At 35.8% G+C, this 23,670-nt stretch overlaps 3 protein-coding genes across 5 annotated transcripts; all 3 read right to left on the bottom strand.

The window, feature by feature from the left end:
* Positions 1-1,333: 1,333 nt before the first annotated feature.
* Positions 1,334-2,920, bottom strand: LOC128240272 (uncharacterized). The gene is made up of 3 exons (XM_052956830.1): positions 2,704-2,920; positions 2,294-2,384; positions 1,334-1,653 (listed from the first exon to the last, which is right to left on the bottom strand). The coding sequence occupies exons 1-3, from the start codon at positions 2,851-2,853 to the stop codon at positions 1,553-1,555; spliced, it is 342 nt and encodes a 113-aa protein (XP_052812790.1). The 5' UTR covers positions 2,854-2,920; the 3' UTR covers positions 1,334-1,552.
* Positions 2,921-4,298: 1,378 nt separating this feature from the next.
* Positions 4,299-18,851, bottom strand: LOC128240168 (complement C1q tumor necrosis factor-related protein 3-like). Of its 3 annotated transcripts, none has more exons than XM_052956687.1 (4): positions 18,642-18,851; positions 7,340-7,430; positions 6,443-6,711; positions 4,299-5,884 (listed from the first exon to the last, which is right to left on the bottom strand). In XM_052956687.1, the coding sequence occupies exons 1-4, from the start codon at positions 18,798-18,800 to the stop codon at positions 5,807-5,809; spliced, it is 597 nt and encodes a 198-aa protein (XP_052812647.1). In that variant the 5' UTR covers positions 18,801-18,851; the 3' UTR covers positions 4,299-5,806. The 3 variants fall into 3 exon arrangements, with proteins under 3 accessions (XP_052812647.1, XP_052812645.1, XP_052812646.1); XM_052956685.1 differs by having other exon boundaries at positions 4,299-5,891; XM_052956686.1 differs by lacking the exons at positions 4,299-5,884; positions 6,443-6,711; positions 7,340-7,430 and adding exons at positions 16,722-17,369; positions 17,851-17,941.
* LOC128240167 (uncharacterized) lies at positions 8,329-13,982 on the bottom strand. Its single transcript, XM_052956683.1, has 3 exons — positions 13,793-13,982; positions 10,936-11,092; positions 8,329-10,726 (listed from the first exon to the last, which is right to left on the bottom strand). The coding sequence occupies exons 1-3, from the start codon at positions 13,940-13,942 to the stop codon at positions 10,320-10,322; spliced, it is 714 nt and encodes a 237-aa protein (XP_052812643.1). The 5' UTR covers positions 13,943-13,982; the 3' UTR covers positions 8,329-10,319.
* Positions 18,852-23,670: the final 4,819 nt, after the last annotated feature.

The raw sequence follows: 23,670 nt of genomic DNA on the forward strand, positions 1-23,670 counted from the left end.
TTAACCGTTGTAGTACGTAAAATGAGCTTCCTGGAGAATTCACACAACAATTTACAGATAGATCCGATATTTTTTACCCCACCCACATATCAAAATGTGTCAACAAACTAGCGTGGCATTTACTCTTCTGGAAAACAAACATTTTAAAGCGAAACAGACTGGTCTGTAAGATGACTGAATATTAACTTACTATAAAAACACGCGTATATGCAGTCTTAAACTAAGAAGAATGGTTAAAATCCAATGAGTATCCACATTTGTTTTGCTAACACATTTGACCTTCCAAATTTTCATTCCATAAATAGCGGCGTAGTAATTTGGTTAAAATAAAGTGTTTTCATTATGTTTTGGAACATTTGTGCACTAATAATACTTCATTTTTTACTGTTCATAAAGCTTTGCAATAAAAAACGAGCGAATATTAAGCTATAAGAATGAATAGCAGAGAACTATTTCTCAGCAAACCGAAAGTAGAAAAGTTGACAGCTATAATTATGCATGAGGGGCGCCCCACGGGTAGCGGCATAAAGCCCACCCTTTTCAAAAAAGGGGGTAATTCAGAAAGAAATAAAAAAAACAAATAAAACTCCGAAAATAAGCATAAAAGAAACAGAAAATTTGTTTATTTCAGTGTAAGATCGTATTTAATTTCACTCGTGATCATAAAAAAACTACATTTTCACTCGTGGCTTCGCCACTCGTGAAAATATGTTTTTCTATGACACTTGTGAAATAAAATACGATCTTACACTGAAATAAACAAATATCCTCTATTTATTCATAAAAACAGCAAATTTGATTTGTCTCTTAAAATATTATGCTTAGATTAAAACGATAAATAGAGAATCGTTGCATTTGTAAAAATAGCGTCCTACTTGCAGTAGCTGCGCGATTTAAATAGCAGTATCATATGTTTACTCAGGTCTAGTATTTAATATAATACCTATATTTACCCTCAGTCAGGTCTCAGTATTTTCATTCAATAATTTTATTAAATGTCTGTAGATAAATGAAAACACTCGTGGATACCATTTTAAATATTTATTTAAAAAAACAAAAATCAAAATTTGTCCACATTCCCATAAAACATCAATACAAACATTCATGATAATTCATGGACATAAGCTAACAAGAACACAACTTCAGAATATACATTTATACTTTTCATAAAAGCATTTTTTATTCCGTCATTTTAATTGTTAACATTTAGTTCTGATCATATGAATACTTAAGATTTTGATTATTTTACTTATGCAAGAGTACTCCAGAAAAATAAGAAAATCTATGGCCATCTTCATTGACTCGGGCTCCACCGTTATACATTTCCACCCAGACCTTGCTGGATACCTCAAGATACACAATAGCCTCGCTGGTGTTGCAAACTGATCCCTCCTTGTCATAGTTGGAATCAGTCGTCTGTATATTGCCATCATTAACGAGGTTGGAAACTATATAAAACCCCGGCACTGGACACAAATGCACCGTGAAAAGATAGGAACCGGACACCGGCGCATCGAATATACCCGTGTTGTTATCGTAACCGTTTCCATAGTTACTGAGCGTATCCTTGAAGACAATAATTTGACCTTGGTTTTGGGATTTTATTGCTGACCTTCGTGGCCTTGAATAAGATCGTCGGAACACGAAGCTGTTCTGAAATTACATATTCAAATAGAGCTTAAGCAAGCAATAACAAGTGTTATTTCTTGTTAGGTCAGCCGCGTTTGCCTTTGGCAGGACTTGTCGTGATAGTTTTAATTGATTTTTAAAAGCACAAAACTGTAAACTGAGTTGTCAAGAGTCCTAAATTGGCGTCTTAAAATGTTCACTTAATGGCATCCAAGCTCAAATGCTTCTAGAAACCTATTAAAACTCAATTTTGTGTCACACCTCTTGTACTGTACAGTTAAACTATTCAGTGCGATAATTAAAGGTTTGAAGAATAACGCGAAAAAAAATGCAAAACATTATACAAGGTTAAACTCCTCACAGAATGCTCTGCTCTATTTTAAAATATTAATGCTTAATAAATCGTGTGCACTAGTACCAAATATATCTTAATTAGAAAAATTAGATCTTTTTTATTCATTTTTTAATTATTTTTTTTATTTATTTATTTAGTTTACTTTATTTTTTATTATTATTATTTTTTTTTATTTTTTTTATTATTATTTTTTTTTTTTTTTTTTTTTTTTTTGGGGGGGGGGGGGTTGTCACGTTATACATTTTGTGTCACAAATGTTATTTTTTTGTTATTTTTTTATGGACTTGACTTAAAGCTGCAAAAGTTTACCCTGAGCAAGGCTTAAATCGAGCGTAAGCCTGTCCACTTCGGTCATGCAGTTATCAAGCCGGTTACCGGTCGCCGAGGTTTGGTCCTTCATCTAACCAGCATAAATATCAAACGAATATTTTATTCTTTAAATCTAATTGAATTGCAGTATTACTTGAAATATGTTCAGTCAGATATGAAGATGTTATAAGATCATATACATAAGGAAACAAACATAATTATACTAAATATGTTTATGTTTGTATGCATTTTACACTAGCTCTGGCGAAGGGCGAACAATTAAAAATCAGAAAGTCGGGGTCAATGATATATATGCACAAACACATACAATGAATATACCATAAAGTAGACAGCGCATGATGTATCATTTACAAAATATGACCTGAATTAATAACGTCGGACGGTCTCACCTGTTCCATGGCAACTTCTAGGCGTACTAACTTTTCCATCAGCCTCTGCTCGAATTCAAACCGTGAACATCTTGGCTCGGTTGACACCGTAAATTTACAGCGCAATGATAAAATAGCCAACATTGGAAGAAATACTTTATGGAAATCCATATCAATCGTCTTGTTGATGCAAGTGTTCGAGATCACTTCCTGAATATATCTTGGTATGTGGGATATCACCGGCGTATTTGTTTGACAAGATGTGCTGTGTATCACTAATTAAACAAATGAAAACTAAACAAATGAAAATAATCACAAATATACACCTGTATTCCACAGTGTGGGTATGAATAAATAAGACGTGTTTGTGAATTTCTGTAGCCTATTAAAATTTATGCAATTCTAAATGATACTTTTATCATTTGAAGGTCATATATTTTGAGTGGCAATGACAAATGTCACACGTCAAACGATGGAAACAATAATCATAACTTGAAAATCGTTAAAATGATGTTTTATACGAAGAGCGAGATACATTTCTGTTCGAACTTATTTGATTTATCCAATTTAATGACAGTTGAGACAGTCTTTTTTTTTGTAGATCGCAAAACTAAAAGTCTTTTTTTGTGCATCGTTGTGTCGTTTGCGCATGCGCTTGATGCCTTTAATTGATAGCTAGAAAAGCAGTCAACTCAATGCAATTGGCGCTTTCGTCACTAAAATAGAGACCAAAATCTCGGTATTGCCTACTGAATTCAAAACACAATCACAAGTGAGCATATCAATAAAAAGGAAAACTCGGACAGCTTTATATTGAGATTGTTTACTGTTTTATCTGAGTGACGGAATGCGGGCCTTGCTGCAGCCTGCTCCATGTTCTACAGATCGCCAAAACTAACACAAATATGGAAATTACAGGGACACGCCTGGAAATCAAGTATTTAACTATGAACTGTTTATGCCACACCGATACCTACTAACAGGCATCAACCAGACACACATCGTCACAAATCACGTATTTAGTATTTGAGGTAAATGGGTATCTTAACCACACACTTGTTCCAAAAAAACCAATATGAGCTAAAACTAGACTTTGTTAGAAATTCTATACGCAAATGCGCGATATCAATTTTGCCCAACCAGTCCCTCATAATAAATAATATACAGTGACATGATTTCGCATTATCGCTCGCTCTCCCCATATACACACTTGACCTATAATCGAACTGCTGGCTGGTAAATGTTCGCGTTTTCACATTTTTGCCCAGGTACTTGTCGCATTTTTTACTATGCCATGTGTCACGTGAAATGGCAGGAATCATACATTTCAGTTATCTATTTGAGTGTTAAGTCACATTTTATATCATTTGAAGATCATAAACTTCCACTAGCAACGATAAAAGTCACAGACATACCAAGCATAACTTGAAAGCATGTTATCTATATATATGGTACTATGGCAACTACATTAAAACCAGTATTGAGTGGCCACCTTGGGGAAAAGGTCAAAGTGGCTGCATAAGACAGGTGGCCACTTAATCCAGAAATAGTAAGTTATATATCTGAACAACCACCTTACACAACCAGTAGCATCGGTACCATTATCATTAAAGAAGTTTAAATACAATTACTTTATTGCAAAATTATAAACAGAATGCAGTAGATAAATGTTTAGTCATTGCTTAAATAAAAAGAAAACACACCAAAAATCAGTCCACACAGCTACATTTACAGGTTCACTGTTTAAAGTAATACATCCTTTTCGTTTGCTTAACATCAGTTATAATCGAAAGTGCATGCACAACTCCTGTGTCGAAATTATCAATATTTAGACAAGGATCGGCCGAGTAACCAAGTATATATTTAAAACGGCCTTGTTTATTAAAAGACAAAGGGATCAAAGTCTACTGATTAAAGGCACTCAATGGCATTGAACGATGGACACACACTGTAACAATATCTGTGCGAAAAACTACAGAAACAAGCTCAGTTCAAACATAAACCCACATGGCAACCGCCAGAGACATAGGACATAAAAACACAAACAAGAAACAGAAGAACAGCACAAAACTCCACAAACAGCACAGTGCATATATACTATATATAACAACACTAGGTATGTTTATCAAGGATTGTTAGGTACCGCCTTGGAACGGTCAGTAAAATGTAAATTGACTGGGGGTTTAAACCAGTTCAAGTGCACAACCCTCACTCTTATCACAACATACATACCCAGTGCATGGCAGCGGTTTATGGGTACTTAACCATAAATTATGTCAATATATTTCGTTTTGGAAATCTTCTAGCCTGTTGGTGTAGATATGTTTAATTCTACCCCTAAATAATATACGGTCAAACTATATTTCATAGAAACTGTAGATGACTCTTAAGCACCAATAACAAACGGATTTGTTAACATCAAAATCAGATTTAAATATCCATTGGATTTATATGAGAATGAAGCAAATGAAAACGGAAATGTATGTTGGACGGATCTAATGTGAAAATTCTGATGGTATTGAGTAGAGCCCTGTCTCCACAGCTGATGTCCACATGCACTGAGCTAAGTCTGCAACTGGCAATACATCACCTTAATATACAACACATGAGTATGTCAGTGTGATCTGTATGCATTAGTAACCACACTAGTGCAGCAATGACATGCCCATACATGCGAGATATTCATTAAAAATCAAAGACCCTGGCCTGCAATAACTTCTTTCACTATTCCGTTGTGCAGAAAGCTGTTGTGAAGTCTGTCCTTGTTAACGATTTTAGGACAACTATGTATCTCTCGTTTAGTGTATAAATTTCGGCATTTTCCTTGTGATTCTAAACAAAGCTTTCGGTACATTTTGGCCGCTTGTGTCTGTACTCCATTGCAGTTTGCACCCTGGCCTTTTTCCTCTAAACTGGACTATTTTTCGACTAATGCTCTTGTAACTGTAGTTTGCATTGTATAATGGTTGTAGGTGTAAATTGTGGTTGCATTTCTGTAAGTACTAACTTAAAGAACACACAAACTTCAAAGTATACTAACCTAAGTCATATCGTTCGTTACAGATTCATTAGATATATCCATATATATATTGCAAACCACCTGTCGCACTGTACTTCAATAAAGTCAAAACTGTGACTTTATTTCCAAATTCGAGATGTTGACACATGTCATGGTGGCCGGCCGCCTGTAACATTGTAATGCCTGAAATCTGAAACCAAGTTGCAAGCTAACATGTCATCAAGGTACATATTTAGCCAACATGTGATGTCACCAAACAATAAAACATATACTCAAATATTGAACAAACTTATGGAACAGTATTTCATTTAAACAAAAACAATAAACGATCACATAAGTATTTCAATCTGGTCCGTGTTTGCATCAAACATGATTTCTTATTTATAACTATGTTATAATTTATTAAAAACACACTCAAGAATTGTTCAGATACAGGGAAACACACAAACATTGAAAACCCGGCATTAATCAGTGTTTTAAATGCATTGATATTTCGTTGTTAATGATGTATTGTCAAATAAAACTAGCTATAACAAAAAAGGGTCATTCGCATGATACAACGTGCTTTGTATCACAAGAATACAAAACAACAGATTGCTCTCTTTATCTATGCAAGAGTACTCCAGAAAAATACGAAAATCTATGACCATCTTCTCTGATCTTGTTTCCACCGCCTAACATCTCCACCCATACTTTGCTAGATACCTCAAGATACAAAATAGCCTCGCTGGTGTTACAAACCTTTCCCTCCTTTTCATAGTTTGAGTCAGTGGTCTGTATCCTTCCGTCATTGACGAGATTGGAAACAATATAGATACCCGGTTCTGAGCACAAATGCACCGTGAAGAGATAGGAGCCGGATACCGGAGCGTCGAATATTCCCGTGTTACTATCGTAGCCGTTACCATAGTTACTGAGCGTTTCCTTGAAGACAATAATTTGACCTTGGTTTGGGGTTTTATTGCTGACTTTCGTGGCCTTGAATAAGATCGTAGGAACTCGTAGCTGTTCTGAAATCACATACACAGTAAGAGCTTGAGCAATCAAGAACAAATGACATTTGTTGAAAGGTCAAACGACGCGGTTTCCTTTTTAAGGAGCTTGCTGATATAGTTTGAATTCTTTTTAAAGGCACACAATCGGATTGTAAACTGCCATACTTATTTCACATATGTTCCAAATTCCCATCTCAAATTTGCAAAGTCTTTCTTAAAAGTAGCCAAGTTCATATGCTTCTATAAACCTATTAAAGCGCAAACTATTGACACGTTTGTCCTGTATCTTTGATAACATATATGCATTCTTTACATTTAAAGAAAATTACAAAATAACACAAAAAAATGGAAATCATGATATAAGTCATAACTACATCCGGAATACCCGTTTTATTCATATGGATATTATTTGGTTGTACCTGTTGTTGTTGTTGTTGTTGTTGTTGATGTTGTTGTTGTTGTTGGTGGTGGTGGGGGTGTAGCTGTTGTTGTTGTTGTTGTTGATGGTGGTGGTGGTGGTGGTGGTGGGGGTGTAGCTGTTGTTGTTGTTGTTGTTGGTGGTGGTGGTGGGGGGTGTAGCTGTTGTTGTTGTTGTTGTTGATGATGTAAATAAATTGACTGGCTTAAAGATCCACAAGGTTACCCTTAGTATGGTTCAAATCGAGCTTGAGCCTGTCCACTTCATTCATGCAGTTTTCCAGCCGGTTACCGGTCGCCGAGGTTTGGTCTTTCATCTGAAGTTTAAAACATTGCTGTTTAAATTACGAAACGAATATTAAAGTTCAGTATAACTTGAATTGGTTATTTGTTATCGCGTCAATTGTTACATATTGAAATTAAGTATAACACTGCGAGTTGTGTTGTTTTGAAATTACCCTGACCAATACATAGGTGGCAGCATCGTCGTATACAGTACCCGTTACACTACGTAGCCTTCTTTGTTGTGTACCATGGGCGATTTTGAAATCTCGTTATCATGAATAATTAATGAGGCAGTTTCATTGGTTCCGCAAGGTCACAGATTTTCTCCCGTAGAAAAATAATCTGGTGACTACAGTAATTCAACCGGCTATGCTTTTTCAGTACAATAATTATTGTCAGCAGTCAAGACCGCCATGCCGCGGAAGCTACTGACACTACAATGTTATTGAAAAAGATTCTATTGTAACATGCTATTTCATTAGAAAATGAGTTGTTTCCCCTGCCTCATGCACATTCATTAAAACGAGATTTTGTCAGTCAATTGCCCCACTTTATCTACGAAGTATAACGGAATTAGCTGCCGTGGTTGCCGACGTTTATGTGGCAGAAATCGGTCAGGTATGGGGAATTTCTTTATATGTTTGAATACAAAGTTAAATAAACATATTTATACTAATGATTAAATGATTGAATTCAAAAGCAAAGCCTAGGGGTTAGTGATACAAATACGCAAACATAAACAATGAATATCTCACAGTGCAGTATGTATCATTAAAAAATATGAGCGGTAATGAATTAATGAAGTCAGACGGTCAAACCTGTTCCATGGCAACTTCTAGACCACAAATTTACAGTGACTTAAGAGATGCTAAAGTTATTAAAATATTTTATACACTATTTAATATCTAAAGCAAGGAAACAAGTCATCTATACAACAGGTTATTTCTAGTTTTTAGAATCATAAAACAGGTTCTGGCACTGATTTTATGCATATCTTCATTGTACGGTCCAAACATCAATTTGTTTTGATCGCATATATTAACATAACTGTTATTGACTTCACAAGCTTTTGTAATCAAACTATCTCTTATAGACTGATAAGCATTACAATAAAACAAAACATTCATTCTCAACTGTAGTTTTACAAATTGGATATAGGTGTAAATTTTCTGGAACATTTTCGTATCTGCCACTTTCTAGTCTTAGTGGGGCAACCCCAAATCTGAACTTAGCTAAGGCGGATCTATGCTTAATATGTAATTGTGTCTTAACATAGTTTTCTAACACATATTCTTGCTTAAACAGTTTATAGGTTCTGAGCTTGTTACGCCCTCTTCCTGAAGGACCAACATCTTTATTAATATTATCTTTCCACACTGATACAAACTTTTACATTGATAATGATAGCACCTTATCACAGGAGTATTTAGAGGATGAGGTATTGCAGTTCACTAGCATAGGTGACAAACCAATATTATTTATATGATTTTTAAAAACAAACTGCCAGTTTCTACAACGTGAACCACTCTTACTATAGCAATAGTCAAATATTTTATGATTGATTTAATTGTTATCCATTTTTGCTATTTTATGCCATTGCTGGGCAACAGACTTCCATTGTTTCACCAGTGGTGGGTGCCACGCAAATTCACCGTATAGAGCATTATTGGGCGTATACCGACCAGTGCCAAGAAAGAAACGCATAGCTCTACTTTCAACAGAGTTAATGCATGAGTAGGATTATGTTGCCCAAATTGAGGCACCATAAGATTTTATCGGCAGCACAGTACTTTCGAATAATTTATCAAATATTTTATACGGTAGACCACCGGCTGACTTACACTTTGCCATAACGAGCCCGAGTGCTCTGCCTGCACCCTGGGCAGCACACTTGGCGGTAATATTATAATCAAGATATTCATTCAGTAGTAACCCTAGATAGGTATACTTATCCACTACTTGCAAAGTATTATCACCACAAGTGAATACAAATGGGGTTCTGTTGACCGACAAAGATCTAAAATAAACAATCTGACTCTTAGATGAATTAACAAACATACTATTGGTTTTACACCAGTCGTTTAAAACATTTAACATAAACTGTAAGTATTCTTCATTTTCAGCCATGAGAACAATATCATCAGCATAAAGCAATATACTAATATCTTCATCACCAACTGATATGCCTTTATTTAAAGCTTTCATTGTAACAGCTAAATCATTTACAAACAGATTAAACAATAAAGGGGGCAGAGAACATCCTTGTCTCAAGCCGCAATGTACATCAAAGGTCTCTGTATAGTATCCATTGACTCTTACACAGGATGTTGTGTTCTTATATAGAGATTTAAGTGCAACAATGATTTTACCTTCAATTCCTACTTTAGAACTAGTCAACTTATTCCATAAAGTACTACGGTCTATAAAATCGAACGCTTTTTTAAAATCGATAAAAGCACAATATGTTGATTTTTTAAGTTTCTTTCTGGTGTCAATAATAATGGTAAGAGATGATAAATGGTCAACAGTACTTCTTTTCTTTCTGAAACCATTTCGTTCATCAACAATTATATTATTACTTTCTACCCACATAGATAGTCTGTCATTTAAAATTGAGCAATAAAACTTATACATTGAAAATGACAGTGCAATACCTCTGTAAGATAAAGGGTCACGAGGGTCAGTCGTACTTGACTTTGGAATAGGGCAAATAATAGTTCAATCATTTTCAAATCTGGTCCACATTTACATCAAACATGATAATCGATATAAACAATCAAGAGCTATTCAGATACAGAAGAACACACATACTTCATTGTAAATACTGTAATGTCTAATAAAACTAGCTATAACACTAGTGGGTCAGTCGTAAGATATGTCTTGCTTTGTATCACAAGATTACAAAACAAAATACTGTTTCTTTATCTATGCAAGAGAACTCCAGAAAAATAGGAAAATCTATGATAATCTTCTTTGATTTTTGATCCACTATTAAACATTTCCACCCATACTTTACCAGATAGCTCAAGATACACAATAGCCTCGCTGGTGTTACAAACCAATCCCTCCTTGTCAGTGTTTGAATCGGTGGTCTGTATCCTTCCGTCATTTACGAGATTGGAAACGATCCAGAAACCCGCTTCTGGACACAAATGTACCGTGAAGAGATAGGAACCGGATACCGGCGCATCGAAAATACCCAAGTTGGTGTCGTAGCCGTTTCCATAGTTACTGAGTGTTTCTTTGAATACAATAATTTGACCTTGGTTTGGAGTTTTATTGCTGACTTTCGTGGCCTTGAATAAGATCGTAGGAACTCGTGATTTCTCTGAAATTCCATGTATATACAATAGCCAATTAGTATTGTCAGAACTTCAGCAAGCGAGACAATGTGGTATTTGTAAGAAAACCAGCGTGGTTGCATTTCAGGGCTGAAAATGTTGTTTATACTGCCATAGTTAACAAATGTTTTATTTTTAATTGACGTTTTAACACATCTTGTATTTACGTTAAAATGCACCACAAAAAAAACTATACCTTCAAAGGAATTCAAAATTCCCGTCTTAAAAACTGCGAAGTCTTTCTTAAGTTCAACAAGTCCATCCTTATCATCGTTCAAATCGAGTGTGAGCTTGTCCACTCCATGCATGCAGTTCTCAAGCCGGTTACCGGTCGCCGAGGTTTGGTCTTTAATCTAAATACAAACGAAAATTTTGATATTGTAATCCATTCCCTGGTCAAATCATGCATGTACGGGGGTATTACCCCCTCTAAATTGGAATCCACAATACCGTTCATATGTTAAGCAAATCCAGAATTTAGTTACATCTTTTAACAAACCGCTGTTTTCTTAAAATATAACGCGATTGTTAAAATACTATGTGTGTGAATGAGGAAAAAAGTCAGGAGACACAGTGAAGGGGAGATGGTAGGAGTAGATGTAGAAAAACAGAGGGACATGTGAGAACAATGAGAAGGGAATAGATAGAAGGGAATGAGGTGTAACATGAGGCAGAATTTGGTATGTTAGCAGAGAGCGTAAGAAAAGGAAGAGAAGAGGTAGGAAGAGGACATAAAGAAATGGGAGATAAAGAGAGGGAAGGTGAGAAAAGTAAAAGGGGAAAGATGGATGAGGGAGAATGTATGTGAGAAAGGAAAAAGAGATGATAGGCTCGACGGTATGAGGGGAGAAGGTAGGTGAGAAAATTAAGAGTGGAAATGTAGGTGAGAAATATAAGAGGAGAGAAGGTAGGTGTGAAAGGTCAGAGAGGATAAGGTAGGTGAGAAAGGTAAGAGGAGAGAATGTATGTGATAAAGGAAAGAGGGAGAAGGTAGGTGAGAAAGGTAAGTGGAAAGAGGTGATCAGGTATGTGATAAAGGAAAGAGGGAGAAGGTAGGTGAGAAAGGTAAGAGGAAAGAGGTGATCAGGTAAATGATAAAGGAAAGAGGGAGATTGTATGTGATAAAGGAAAGAGGGAGGAGGCAGGTGAGAAAGGTAAGAGGAAAGAGGTGATCAGGTATGTGATAAAGGAAAGAGGGAGGAGGCAGGTGAGAAAGGTAAGAGGAAAGAGGTGATCAGGTATGTGATAAAGGAAACTGGGAGTAGGTAGGTGAGAAAGGTAAGAGGAAAGAGGTGATCATGTATGTGATAAAGGAAAGAGGGAGAAGGTAGGTGAGAAAGGTAAGAGGAAAGAGGTGATCAGGTAAGTGATAAAGGAAAGAGGGAGAACGTAGGTGAGGAAAAAGAGGAGAGAATGTAGTCGAGAAAGGAAAGAGGAAAAAGGGAAGAGAGTATGCGAGAAAGACAAGAGGAGAGAAGGTATGTGATAAAGGAAAGAGGGAGAATATAGGTAAGAAAGGTAAGGGGACAGAAGGTAAATGAGAAAGGTAAGAGGAGAGAGAAGAGAATATAGGTGAGAAAGGTAAGAGGAGAGAATATAGATGAGAAAGGTAGGAGGAGAGAGGGTAGGTGAGAAAGGTTAGAGGAGAGAGGAGAGAATATAGGTGAGAAAGGTAAGAGGAGAGAAGGTAGATGAGAAAGGTAAGAGGAGAGAGGAGAGAATATAGGTGAGAAAGGTAAGAGGATAGAATATAGATGAGAAATGTAAAAGGGGAGAAGGTAGATGAGAAAGGTAAGAGGAGAGAAGAAAGAAGGTATGTGATAAAGGAAAGAGGGAGAAGGTAGGTGAGAAAGGTAAGAGGAAAGAGGGTAAGAGGAGATAGGAAAGAATGTATGTGATAAAGGAAAGAGGAAGAAGGTAAGTGAGAAAGGTAAGAGGAAAGCGGTGATCAGGTATGTGATGAAGGAAAGGGGGAGAAGGTAGGTGAGAAAAAAGAGGAGAGAATGTAGTCGAGAAAGGAAAGAGGAAAGAGGGAAGAGAGTATGCGAGAAAGGTAAGATGAAAGAAGGTATGAAAGAAAGGAAAGAGGGAGAAGGTACGTGAGAAAAGTAAGAGGTAAGAAGGTAGGCGAGAAAGGTACGAGGAATGAGGTGATCAGGTATGTGATAAAGGAAAGAGAGAGAAGGTTGGTGAGAAAAAAGAGGAGAGAAGGTAGTCGAGAAAGGTAAGAGGAAAGAGGGAAGAGAGTATGCGAGAAAGGTAAGAGGAGAGAAGGTATGTAAGAAAGGAAAGAGAGAGAAGGTATGTAAGAAAGATAAGAGGGGAGAAAGTGAGACAGCCGAGAGGAAAGAGTTGAGATTGTGGGTGAGGAAAGTAAGAAGAAAGAAACGAGAAGGTAGGCGAGAACGATAGAGGAAAGAGGAGAGGCGGTAGGTAGGGTTAAAGTAGGTGAGAAAGGTAAGAGGTATGTGATAAAGGTGAAATATGGATAAAAAGTACAGTCAAACATCGTTTGCTCGAACTCGCTTGGCTCAAATTCCTCGTTGGCTCGAACTGGATGTAAAGGAGCGATTGCTTTATTCCGAAAGAAGGCATATTCGATTGGCTTGCTTATCCGAGGCTCGAGGTATTTTCGACGGCCCATGGGAGTTCGAGCCAAAGGTGTGAATGGTAGGTTGAGAGAAGGTAGGTGAAACAGGTAAGTGGGGAGAAGAGTGAAAATTGAGTGTTCGCGAGAGGTGGGAGTTAGGAGGTAGACAAAGTGGGAGAGCAGATAGGAAAAAGTATTAGAAACAGTGTATAGTTTGCATTTCAAGTGCGATACGCATGCACGATCGAGGGGAATATCGGAAAAGAAAACAGATCTCGTGTCATGCACGACCACACGTACGAGTGGTGGCTCTGAGAGCCGAAGTCGAAAGCCAGCACCACTGGTTCCCGCACAAATGCATCATAGATGCAAATAAAATATAAATAAAAGCTATTTTATACTTGTATAAACCTGTTCCATAGGCGTACATACTTGTTCCATTGCGACTTCTATGCAAACTAACCTGTTCCATGGCGACTTCTAGACGTACTATCTTTTCCAGCAGCCTCTCTTCGAAATCGAACCGTGAACATCTTGGCTCTGTTGACCCCAAATAGTTAAATTGTAATAATAAAATAGCCAGGATTGGCAGCAACACTTTGCGGAAATCCATTTCAAACGTCTTTGTGATGCAAGTGTATGATTTCACTTCCTTAATCTAGTTTATTATTATTATTATTATTATTATTATTATTATTATTATTATTATTATTATTATTATTATTATTATTATTATTATTATTATTATTATTATTCCCTCTCCAATATCTTCCGTCACAGTTTAAGTTTAATTACGAGTACCCTAACAGTAAGCCATCCAAAACATGAGTGTTTCACGTTTTACCGTGAGTTATTTTGGCAGTCAGTCTATTTGATATGTTTGAGAGATAAGTTAGATAACATTTGCTGTTTATCAAAACTCAAATATTGAAAACATTCACACTCATTCAGCAACATTCAACGGTGTTAATAAAAGTAAATAAGACGTGTTTGTGCATTTCAGTTTGCCTTGAAATTCACTGTGAGTCTGAAATGATATTTATATCATTTGAAGGTCATACATATCAACAAGCAGCGATAAATGTCACACCTCTTATGAGGGTCATAGTGCTTATTACTTGAAAATCCTTAAATAGTGCATTGTCTTTTACAAAGATACATGAAGATACATGAAACATTGGCCTTTGAACTTGTTCGATTTGTCCAACTGAATGACATAGAGTCATATGAGCAAATTAAACTTTGTTAGAAATTCTTTAAGCAGATGCATTATTATTAAATAATTTTCTTCCAGTCCCTCATAATAGATAATAAACGGTGAAATTAATTTGCTTTGCCCCCCCCCCTTCCCGCTAACAGGTGACGTATTTTCGAACTGCTGATTGGTGTATTTTAGCATTTCTGTATTCTTACCCGGCTCCTTAGAGCACTTTGCATTTTTGGTACGCCATGTGTCAAACGAAATGGCAAAATTATAACCACCAACCATTTCAGTATTCTATTAAATTCAATATGAATGTGAAGTAAATTTTATATCATTTGCAGGTCATAACTTAGTAAAAACTAGCAACGATAAATGTCACAGAGACACTGATCATAACTTGAACGCGTGTTATCTGTAACAATAAAGGGCTAGATACATTGTGCTATGGAAACTACAAGGACCGGTCAAGCAGCCGAATATTCAATATGACCTAGTTTTATATGTCGCACAAGGATTAAAGCCTTCTGACGGGCACTCAACAAAAAACACACAACATCACTTTACAACAGACTCACACAACATATAGTTGCAGTGTACGGGTTCTTAACCTTACACACGTCAGTATGATGAACAAAGCCTTTTTGAAATCCTATAAACTGATGAACTAGTTTTGTTTAATTCTTCTCTGCAAGTCTGTTAATGATTTGTAAACAGATAAAAACAATACTAACGATATTTCGCTCTTTTTTAACTAAGGAATTTGTGACCACGTATCTATTATTTTAAACAAAACATGAATAACGGCTAAAAAGCTTGTTATCTGTACCACAAATCAATTTTATTTCATGAAACACAAATGAGTCAAACATAAAAATGCATTAATTAAAAAATTAATTACATCTTTACTGCCAATGGCCTCTGCAGGGAAATCTAGAGCTCATGAGTGTTTCCCGAGTTATTTTTAATAAGTTTGTTACACGCCAAATGGTACGTTCATGGCGTCAGCAGCAATAATCCTTGCAGTTATTTCAGTGGCGTTTAAGCGGTACTTCAATAGGACAGACACCTGTAGGCTTCTGATCAAATTGAAGGTTGGCTTTAAATCGAGGTTTGCCGTTAAAAGCTCTCCCGCACTGAAACCGTCGTAAGCTTGGACAGAGATATGACCTGATCACTTAAATTGAGATAAATCAAAGGACTTTAACAGATCTTTGAACACAGTGGTTAAATAAGTAGAGACGGTGTGTGCTACCTTCAATGAATTGAACATGCATATTAGAACTGTGACATTAAGCGTACTATTACATGAAATCTAAGGGGTAGTTCATAGTGCGACAGAACAACCAAAACCGTTACGGCAGGCACAATCTAGAAAACTTACTTCAAACTATATGATCGTTTTCCTTTACTCAACTTTAATACTATCAAATCGCGAAATAAATCACTTTCGTAATTCATCTTAATTGCGCATTAAAATATCCAGACTACGTATGTAAGCTTGTTGTAGGAGTGAATGCCGTTGGTTTTTTTGTGTATATATAGTTCATAGTGCGCCCAAATACGTAAGGGCACGCAAAACCAAGAAAACTACACGTTCTTTTTCTGCATTCGAATTTAATACTATCACATCGCGAATCGCGAATCACTTTCGTATTTCATCCTCATTGCGCATAAAAATATCCAGACTACGCAAGTAAGCTTGTTGTAGGAGTAATTGCAAAGGTGTTTTTTTGTAAGTACTAACTTGATGAAACACATTCTTCAAGGTCTACGAATATGTGTCATATATCACATTTCACAGATTCATAACATTTTGAATCCTGATATAGGAAACCAAGTTGCAAGCTAACATGTAATTAATGCGCATATTTTGCACAAGCTAACATGTAATTAATGCGCATATTGTGCACACATGTGATGTCACGAAACAATGAAACATGTTCTGAAATATTTAACAAACCTATGAAACAGTATGACATTAATGCAACAACAATGAATGATTACATAAGTACTCAAATCTGGTCCGCATTTACATCAAACATTAAAACGTTATTTCTTATACATGTATATGACTATATTATTATTCATAAAACACAACAACCAAGACCTCTACATATACAGGGATCATACACAACCATTGAAAAACCGAGTAAACAGGAGGTTCGAAAATCGAAAAGTTTTTGTGATTTCATATTTATTGTCAACCTGGCCGCCAAAATACATTTCGGTCATACACAAACATATAACATGCAATCACACGATATTTCGAACCCTTCTTTTAAAGGCACTAGTCAGTTTTTTTTTAAATGCATTGTTATTTCGTTGTTAATAATGTATCGTCAAATAAAAATAGCTATAAGAATAAGGTGTCATTCGAATGATACAACGTGCTTTGTATCACAATAATATAAAACAACAGATTGTTCTCTTTATCTATGCAAGAGTACTCCAGAAAAATACGAAAATCTATGACCATCTTCTCTGATCTTGTTTCCAGCGGCAAACATTTCCACCCAGACCTTGCTGGATACCTCAAGATACACAATAGCCTCGCTGGTGTTACAAACCTTTCCCTCCTTATCATAGTTTGAATCAGTGGTCTGTGTCTTTCCATCATTAACGAGATTGGAAACAATATAGCCACCCGGTTCTGAACACAAATGCACCGTGAAGAGATAGGAGCCGGATACCGGAGCATCGAATATACCCGTGTTACTATCGTACCCGTTACCGAAGTTACTGAGCGTTTCCTTGAAGACAATAATTTGACCTTGGTTTGGGATTTTATTGCTGACCTTCGTGGCCTTGAATAAGATCGTAGGAACTCGTAGCTGTTCTGAAGTTACATAAACAGTAAGAGCTTGAGCTGGCAAGAAAAAATGGTATTTGTTGAAAGGTCAAACGGCGGGGTTTCCTTTGCTAGGAGCTTGCTGATATAGTTTAAATTCGTTTTAAAGGCACGCAATCGGATTGTAAACTGCCATACATATTTCACAAAAGTTCCAAATTCCCATCTAAAATTTGCAAAGTCTGTATTACAAATATTCATATTTTTACATAAACCCATTTAAGGGCAAACTATTGACACCTTTGTCCTGTATCTTTGATAACATGTATGCATTTTAACGTTTAAAGAAAGTTACAAAATAACGCAATAAAAATGGAAAACATTATACAAGTTATAACTCCATCCGGAATACCCGTTTTATTTATATGTTTATTGTTTGCTTGTTGTTGTTGTTGTTGTTGTTGATGTTGTTGTTGTTGTTGTTGTTGATGTTGTTGTTGTTGGTTGGCTTAAAAATCCACAAGGTTACCCTTAGTATGGTTCAAATCGAGCGTGAGCCTATCAACTTCATTCATGCAGTGTTCCAGCCGGTTACCGGTCGCCGAGGTTTGGTCCTTCATCTGACGTTTAAATCACTGCTGTTTAAATTACGAACCGAATATTTCATTCTTGAAAACATCTAAATTAAATTTCAGTATATTTTGAAATGTTGATATGTCGCGTACGTTGTAAGATAGTGAAATTAAGTAAATTACTGCCAGTTGTGTTATTTTGAAATTTCCCTGACTAAAGCATAGGTTGAAAATGGGTATCGAGCAGGCCCCATTTTCTCGTAACTTCTTAAGCTTAACAGGCTTAAGTAGCTTATTTCAATTAGCCAAAATACATACTTAATTTGAACTTTGATAAAATGAATAATGGTTTATTGCTATTACCATAATGATAATTCCTATCTAAAGTATAAGAATTCTTTAAGAAGTGAATACTACGCAATTTATTGAAAACCAAAAATAGTGATTTTAGCTTAATCCTGTTATAAGGGACTTAAGAAGTTTCGAGAAATCGGGGCCAGGTGTGTCTCGGTCAGGTTTGGTATGTTTGTTTACATAATTGAAAGCACGATGATATAAACATATCTTTAATTATAATTAACTCGTTAGATTCAAAACAAAAGACACGTGATTCAGTGATACCAATGCGCAAAAATACACAATGAATGTATCATTATTATAAAGCGCAATATGTATCCAATAAATCATGACATTAAAGAATTAATGACGTCAGTCGGTCTAACCTGTTACAACTTCTATGTGTACTAACCTGTTCCATGGCAACTTCTAGGCGTATTAACTTTTCCAGCAGCCTCTCCTCAAACTCGAACCGTGGACATCTTGGCTCAGTTAACACCGTACATTTACAGTGTAAGGATATGATAGCCAGTATCGGCAGCAACACTTTTCGGAAGTTCATGCCAATCATCTTGGTGATGCAAGTGTTTTATTTCTCTTCCTGACTACAGTCAAAGCGCGCTATGTCGAGGTTGTTTGGACCTTGGGAAGTACGTCGAAATAACGAACATTTGATATAACGGAATTACTAAACAAAATTAACTCAATTCAACACATTCGTAAAGGCTTCGACATAACCAGAACATCGAGTTGACAACATCGACATAGCAAAATTCTATTGCATAGCTTATTACTATTATTATTGTATAAAGTAAATATGATGTAGTCTGTGCACAGTATCTTCCGTCACAGTTTACGTCTAATTACGAGTATCCTAACATGTACGTCATCCACAATTGAATGTTCCATTTTCACTGTCGGTTCTTTTGGCAAACTCAGTTTATGGGATGTTAACAGCGTAATGGTTTAACAGAGTAGTCAGATATCATTTGAAATAAAGCACACAACAAAATATCATTTTAAGGTCATTACTAACAACTAGCAATGGTAAATGTCACCGCCACACTGGTCACACATTGAACGCGTGTTATCTGTAACAGTAAACAGATAGATAAATGGTGTATTGAAAACTACAAGGACCGGTCGAGCAGCCAAGTATTTAATTTGAAAGTGTTTAATCAAATGTCCACTAGTCACACATTGAACGCGTGTTATCTGTAATAGGTAAGATATAGATACATAGTTCAATGGAAACTACAAGGACCGGTCTAACAGCCAAGCATTGATCATGCCCTTGATTAATCAAAGGCTCACGGATCGAAGCCTACTGGCATTCACTCAACAGGGCATACAACGTTTAAATAAACAAAATATGACGTACACAATATATATATTATTATATATTAGCGGTTTACGAGTACTGAATCCTGCACCCGTTCCAAAATCTATCAAGATGAGAAATACCTTTTTGAAATACTATAAGCTGATGAACTAGATTTGTTTATTTCTACCCTTCCAGTCCTTAACAATGAATTTCATATGGCCACATTATGTCCATAGTAAATGTAGATCTCGTCTATAACAAGAGATTTGTTTGAAAAAAACAGATTTAAATATCCACTGGATTCAAACAACAATGAAGCGAATGAAAATGTATGTTAGAGAAAGCTGGTGTGATGATGGTGATGATTGTAAGTACGGCTCTGACGCTACAGCTCATGTCCATAGCGTTTGTTTTCGACTTCTGCTCTTGTCCCTGTAGTATTCATTGTATAATGATTGAAGGTGTAAATACAGTTACAAATTGTTGTTGTTTTATGTAAGTCCTAACTAGAAGAAACACATACTATAAGGCCTACGAACCTATGTCATATCATTCTTGACAGATGCATTAGATAAGGGCATCCTATCACGCAGATGTGTGTTTGTTTGCTTCCATTTAGTTTCCAAAACTGTAATTTATTTACATTTTCACATATAACATGGTGGCCAGCCGCCTGTTCCATTGGAAAGCCTGGAAAATAATACCAAGTTTCCAGCTAACATGACATCACGGTACATGCTAGGCATACATTTGATGCCACTAAACAATGCAACCGATATGTAAGTAACAGTGAACATAAAATAGCATAGTATTTATTTGTAGTTAAAGGCTTCAATCCCAATATATAATATGACAAACGATATATTGTATGGTAAAATTCCACTTTAATTATACAAAGTAGACACATTTTAAGAGTTTAAAAAACATTTTAAACACTATGACATGCTTGCAACAACAATCAATGATTACATTAATGTCCATGTCTGATCCACATTCACATCAAACACTAAAATAATATGTATTATATAAGTATGTATTAATCTATAAAAACAGTCAAGAACTCTACAGATACATGTACAGGAGAACACACACAGTTATAACACCGAATGAACAGGCTGTAAGAACTTTGAACAGTGTTTTGTTATTTCATTGCTTTTGACAACCTAACATTCATATACTTTGTATCGTACACTTACGCTCCAAATGTCAACAAACGACATTTACTAACTTCTTAATGCATTGTTTGTTTGTTTGCTAAGGGACCATTCAGTGTTTGGATTCGGAACTTTAAATTGTATTGAATTTCATTGTAAATAATTTATCAGTGAAAACTAGCTATCATAACAGAGTGTCCACCGTTTGAAACTATGAAAAGGATGGACAGGTTTGTAACACCAGCGAGGCTATTGTGTATCTTGAGGTATCCAGCAAAGTATGGGTGGAAATGTTTGCCGCTGGAAACAAGATAAGAGAAGATGGTCATAGATTTTCGTATTTTTCTGGAGTACTCTTGCATAGGTAAAGACAGCAATCTGTTGTTTTGTATTCTTGTGATACAAAGCACGTTGTATCATGCTGATGACACCTAATTAACTTTTCAATTTTCGAACCACCTGCTTACTTAGTTTTTCAATGTTTGTTTTCCGCTGTATGTGAAGAGCTCTTGGACTGTTGTTTGATACATTCACAATAAAGTTATTTCTTTCATGCTTTTGGATGAAATATGGAGGTTTATCAGTAAAATAACAACAGTGAAAATATCAATGTAACTACAATGGATTTTAAAAGTAGTTCTGAAAGTTGTTATTTTCTCTCCTTATTTTGCAGTGAACATATCAAATTTATATGTTCACTGTTGTTATTTCACTGATAAAACACCTAATTTCATCGAAAAGCATGCAAGAAAATATTTCAAATTTTAAAAAAAATGTTACATAAGTGTAAATAAATATATATTTGGAAATTAACAACTTACATTTGAAAAATGGTTATCCCTTTTTTCAAACATTTTCTTGATCTTGAAGCTGAATGTTCGAACATTTGCTTTCATACCAAACAAATTACAGACGACAACAACTGTTTAAACATGAAAAAGATGTTCATCGTTCAAGTGTATTTTGAACTGTTTGTCGTTGTAATATGTAATACGAACTTCCCGGAAAATCCACACAACAATTTGCAGATTTATATTTTTTAACCCACCCAAGCCTCAAATTTTGTCAAAACTAGCGTGGTCTTCATCATTACCTGGAAATCAACCTGTCATCAAGCAAAACAGACTGGTCTCTGGCAGTAAGATGACTGAATATCCATGTATCATAAAACACTCTAAAACTAAACAATAATTAATATCCTATCATTATCCGCAATTATTTTGCTAACACATTCGACCTTTCAAATTTTCATTCAATAAATGGTGGCGTAGTATAGAGGGATATGGGCAGGGAACTCGTGTTTTTTAAACAGTTAAAATGTATTGCAAATTTTTGGTGTAGGATATCAGTAATGGATCAGTCAAGACCAAATTTCAAAATTTCTGAATATTGTCTTTCATCTTTTAATAGGAACTGTAAAACCTGGCATTTTAGAGTTAAGAGTATTCTGTGTAAATTTCATTGTGGAGATTATGTTGACGTCACTAATTGTGTAAATGAGTGGCTTGTATCAGTAAATTGTATTATGGCTAAAACTGGTCACGGTAGAAACAAATTAAGATTGTATCAGACATTTAAACTTGACTATGGAACTGAATATGTTAATATATTAATGCCATATAGTCATAGATCAGCACTTGCAATGTTCAGAAGAGGCGTTGTGCCAATAAGGTTAGAGACCGGTAGATATGAAAGGCGATGTTGCAGACTGCTCCGTGTTCTAGAGATCGCCAAAACTAACACAGACATATGGGCCTTGCTTGCTGCAGATTGCTCCGTGTTCTAGAGATCGCAAAAACTAACACAAACATGTGGGCTTTACTTGCTGCAGCGTGCTCCGTGTTTTATAGATCGCCAAAACTAACACAAACATGTGGGCCTTGCTTGCTGCAGCAAGTTCCGTGTTCTATTGATCGCCAAAATTAAAACTACAGGGTCATGCCTAAAAATCGAATATTTAACTATGAACTTGTTTATGCCAGACCGATAATAGCCTACTGACAGGCATCAACCAGCGACACACATCGTCACAAATCACGAAGTATTAGCGGTAAATGGGTATCTTAACACCACACTTGTTCCAGAATAAACCAATATGAGCTCAACTAGACTTTGTTAGAAATTCTATAAGCAAATTCACGACATTATTTAATTTTGCCCTATCAGTCCCTCATAATAAGTATTATACAGTGACAAGTTCGCATTATCGCTCGCTTTCCCCATATACACACACACTTGTTGTATACTCGAACTGTTGGTGGGTCTATTTTAGCGTTGTTTCATGTTTAGCCCAGCTGCTTGACGCATATTTACTACTCCATGTGTCACATGAAATGTCAGGAATCTGTCACCAAACATATCAGTAAACTATTAAAATAAATTTGAATGTTAAGTCACATTTTATATCAGCTGAAAGTAATTTCTAACAACTAGCATCGATAAATGCCACAGGCATACCGAGCATAACTTGTAATCTGTAATAGTAACAGGGTTAATTTTTCGTCTACTGGGCTTGGCCCGTTAGTTTTAATTGTATTATTACTGAAGGTATAAAATTGTTGTTGCTGTTTTTCTGTAAGTACTATCTAGAAGAAAAACATTTTTCAAGGTCTACGAACCTTTGTCATATCTTTCTCGACAAAATTATTAGAAATATACATGCCATAGCACAGGTGTGTGTTCGTTTGTCTCACTGTGCTTCCCAAAAGTAAATGAACATGTAATGTTCTTTACATTTTCGACATTTTGACATATACAATGGTGGCCAGCCGCCTGTTTCATCGGAAAGCCTGGAATATAATACCAAGTTTTAGCCTAACATGACATCAATGCACATTCTAGACATACATCTGATACCAACAAACAATCAAACCGATATGTAAGTAACAGTGACCATACACTAACATAGTATTTATTTGAAGTTAAAGGCCTCCATCCCAATATTCAAAATGACGTATGATATA

This window comes from Mya arenaria, chromosome 7 (assembly GCF_026914265.1).
Source record: "Mya arenaria isolate MELC-2E11 chromosome 7, ASM2691426v1".
In the NCBI taxonomy this organism is placed as follows: Eukaryota; Metazoa; Mollusca; class Bivalvia; order Myida; family Myidae; genus Mya; species Mya arenaria.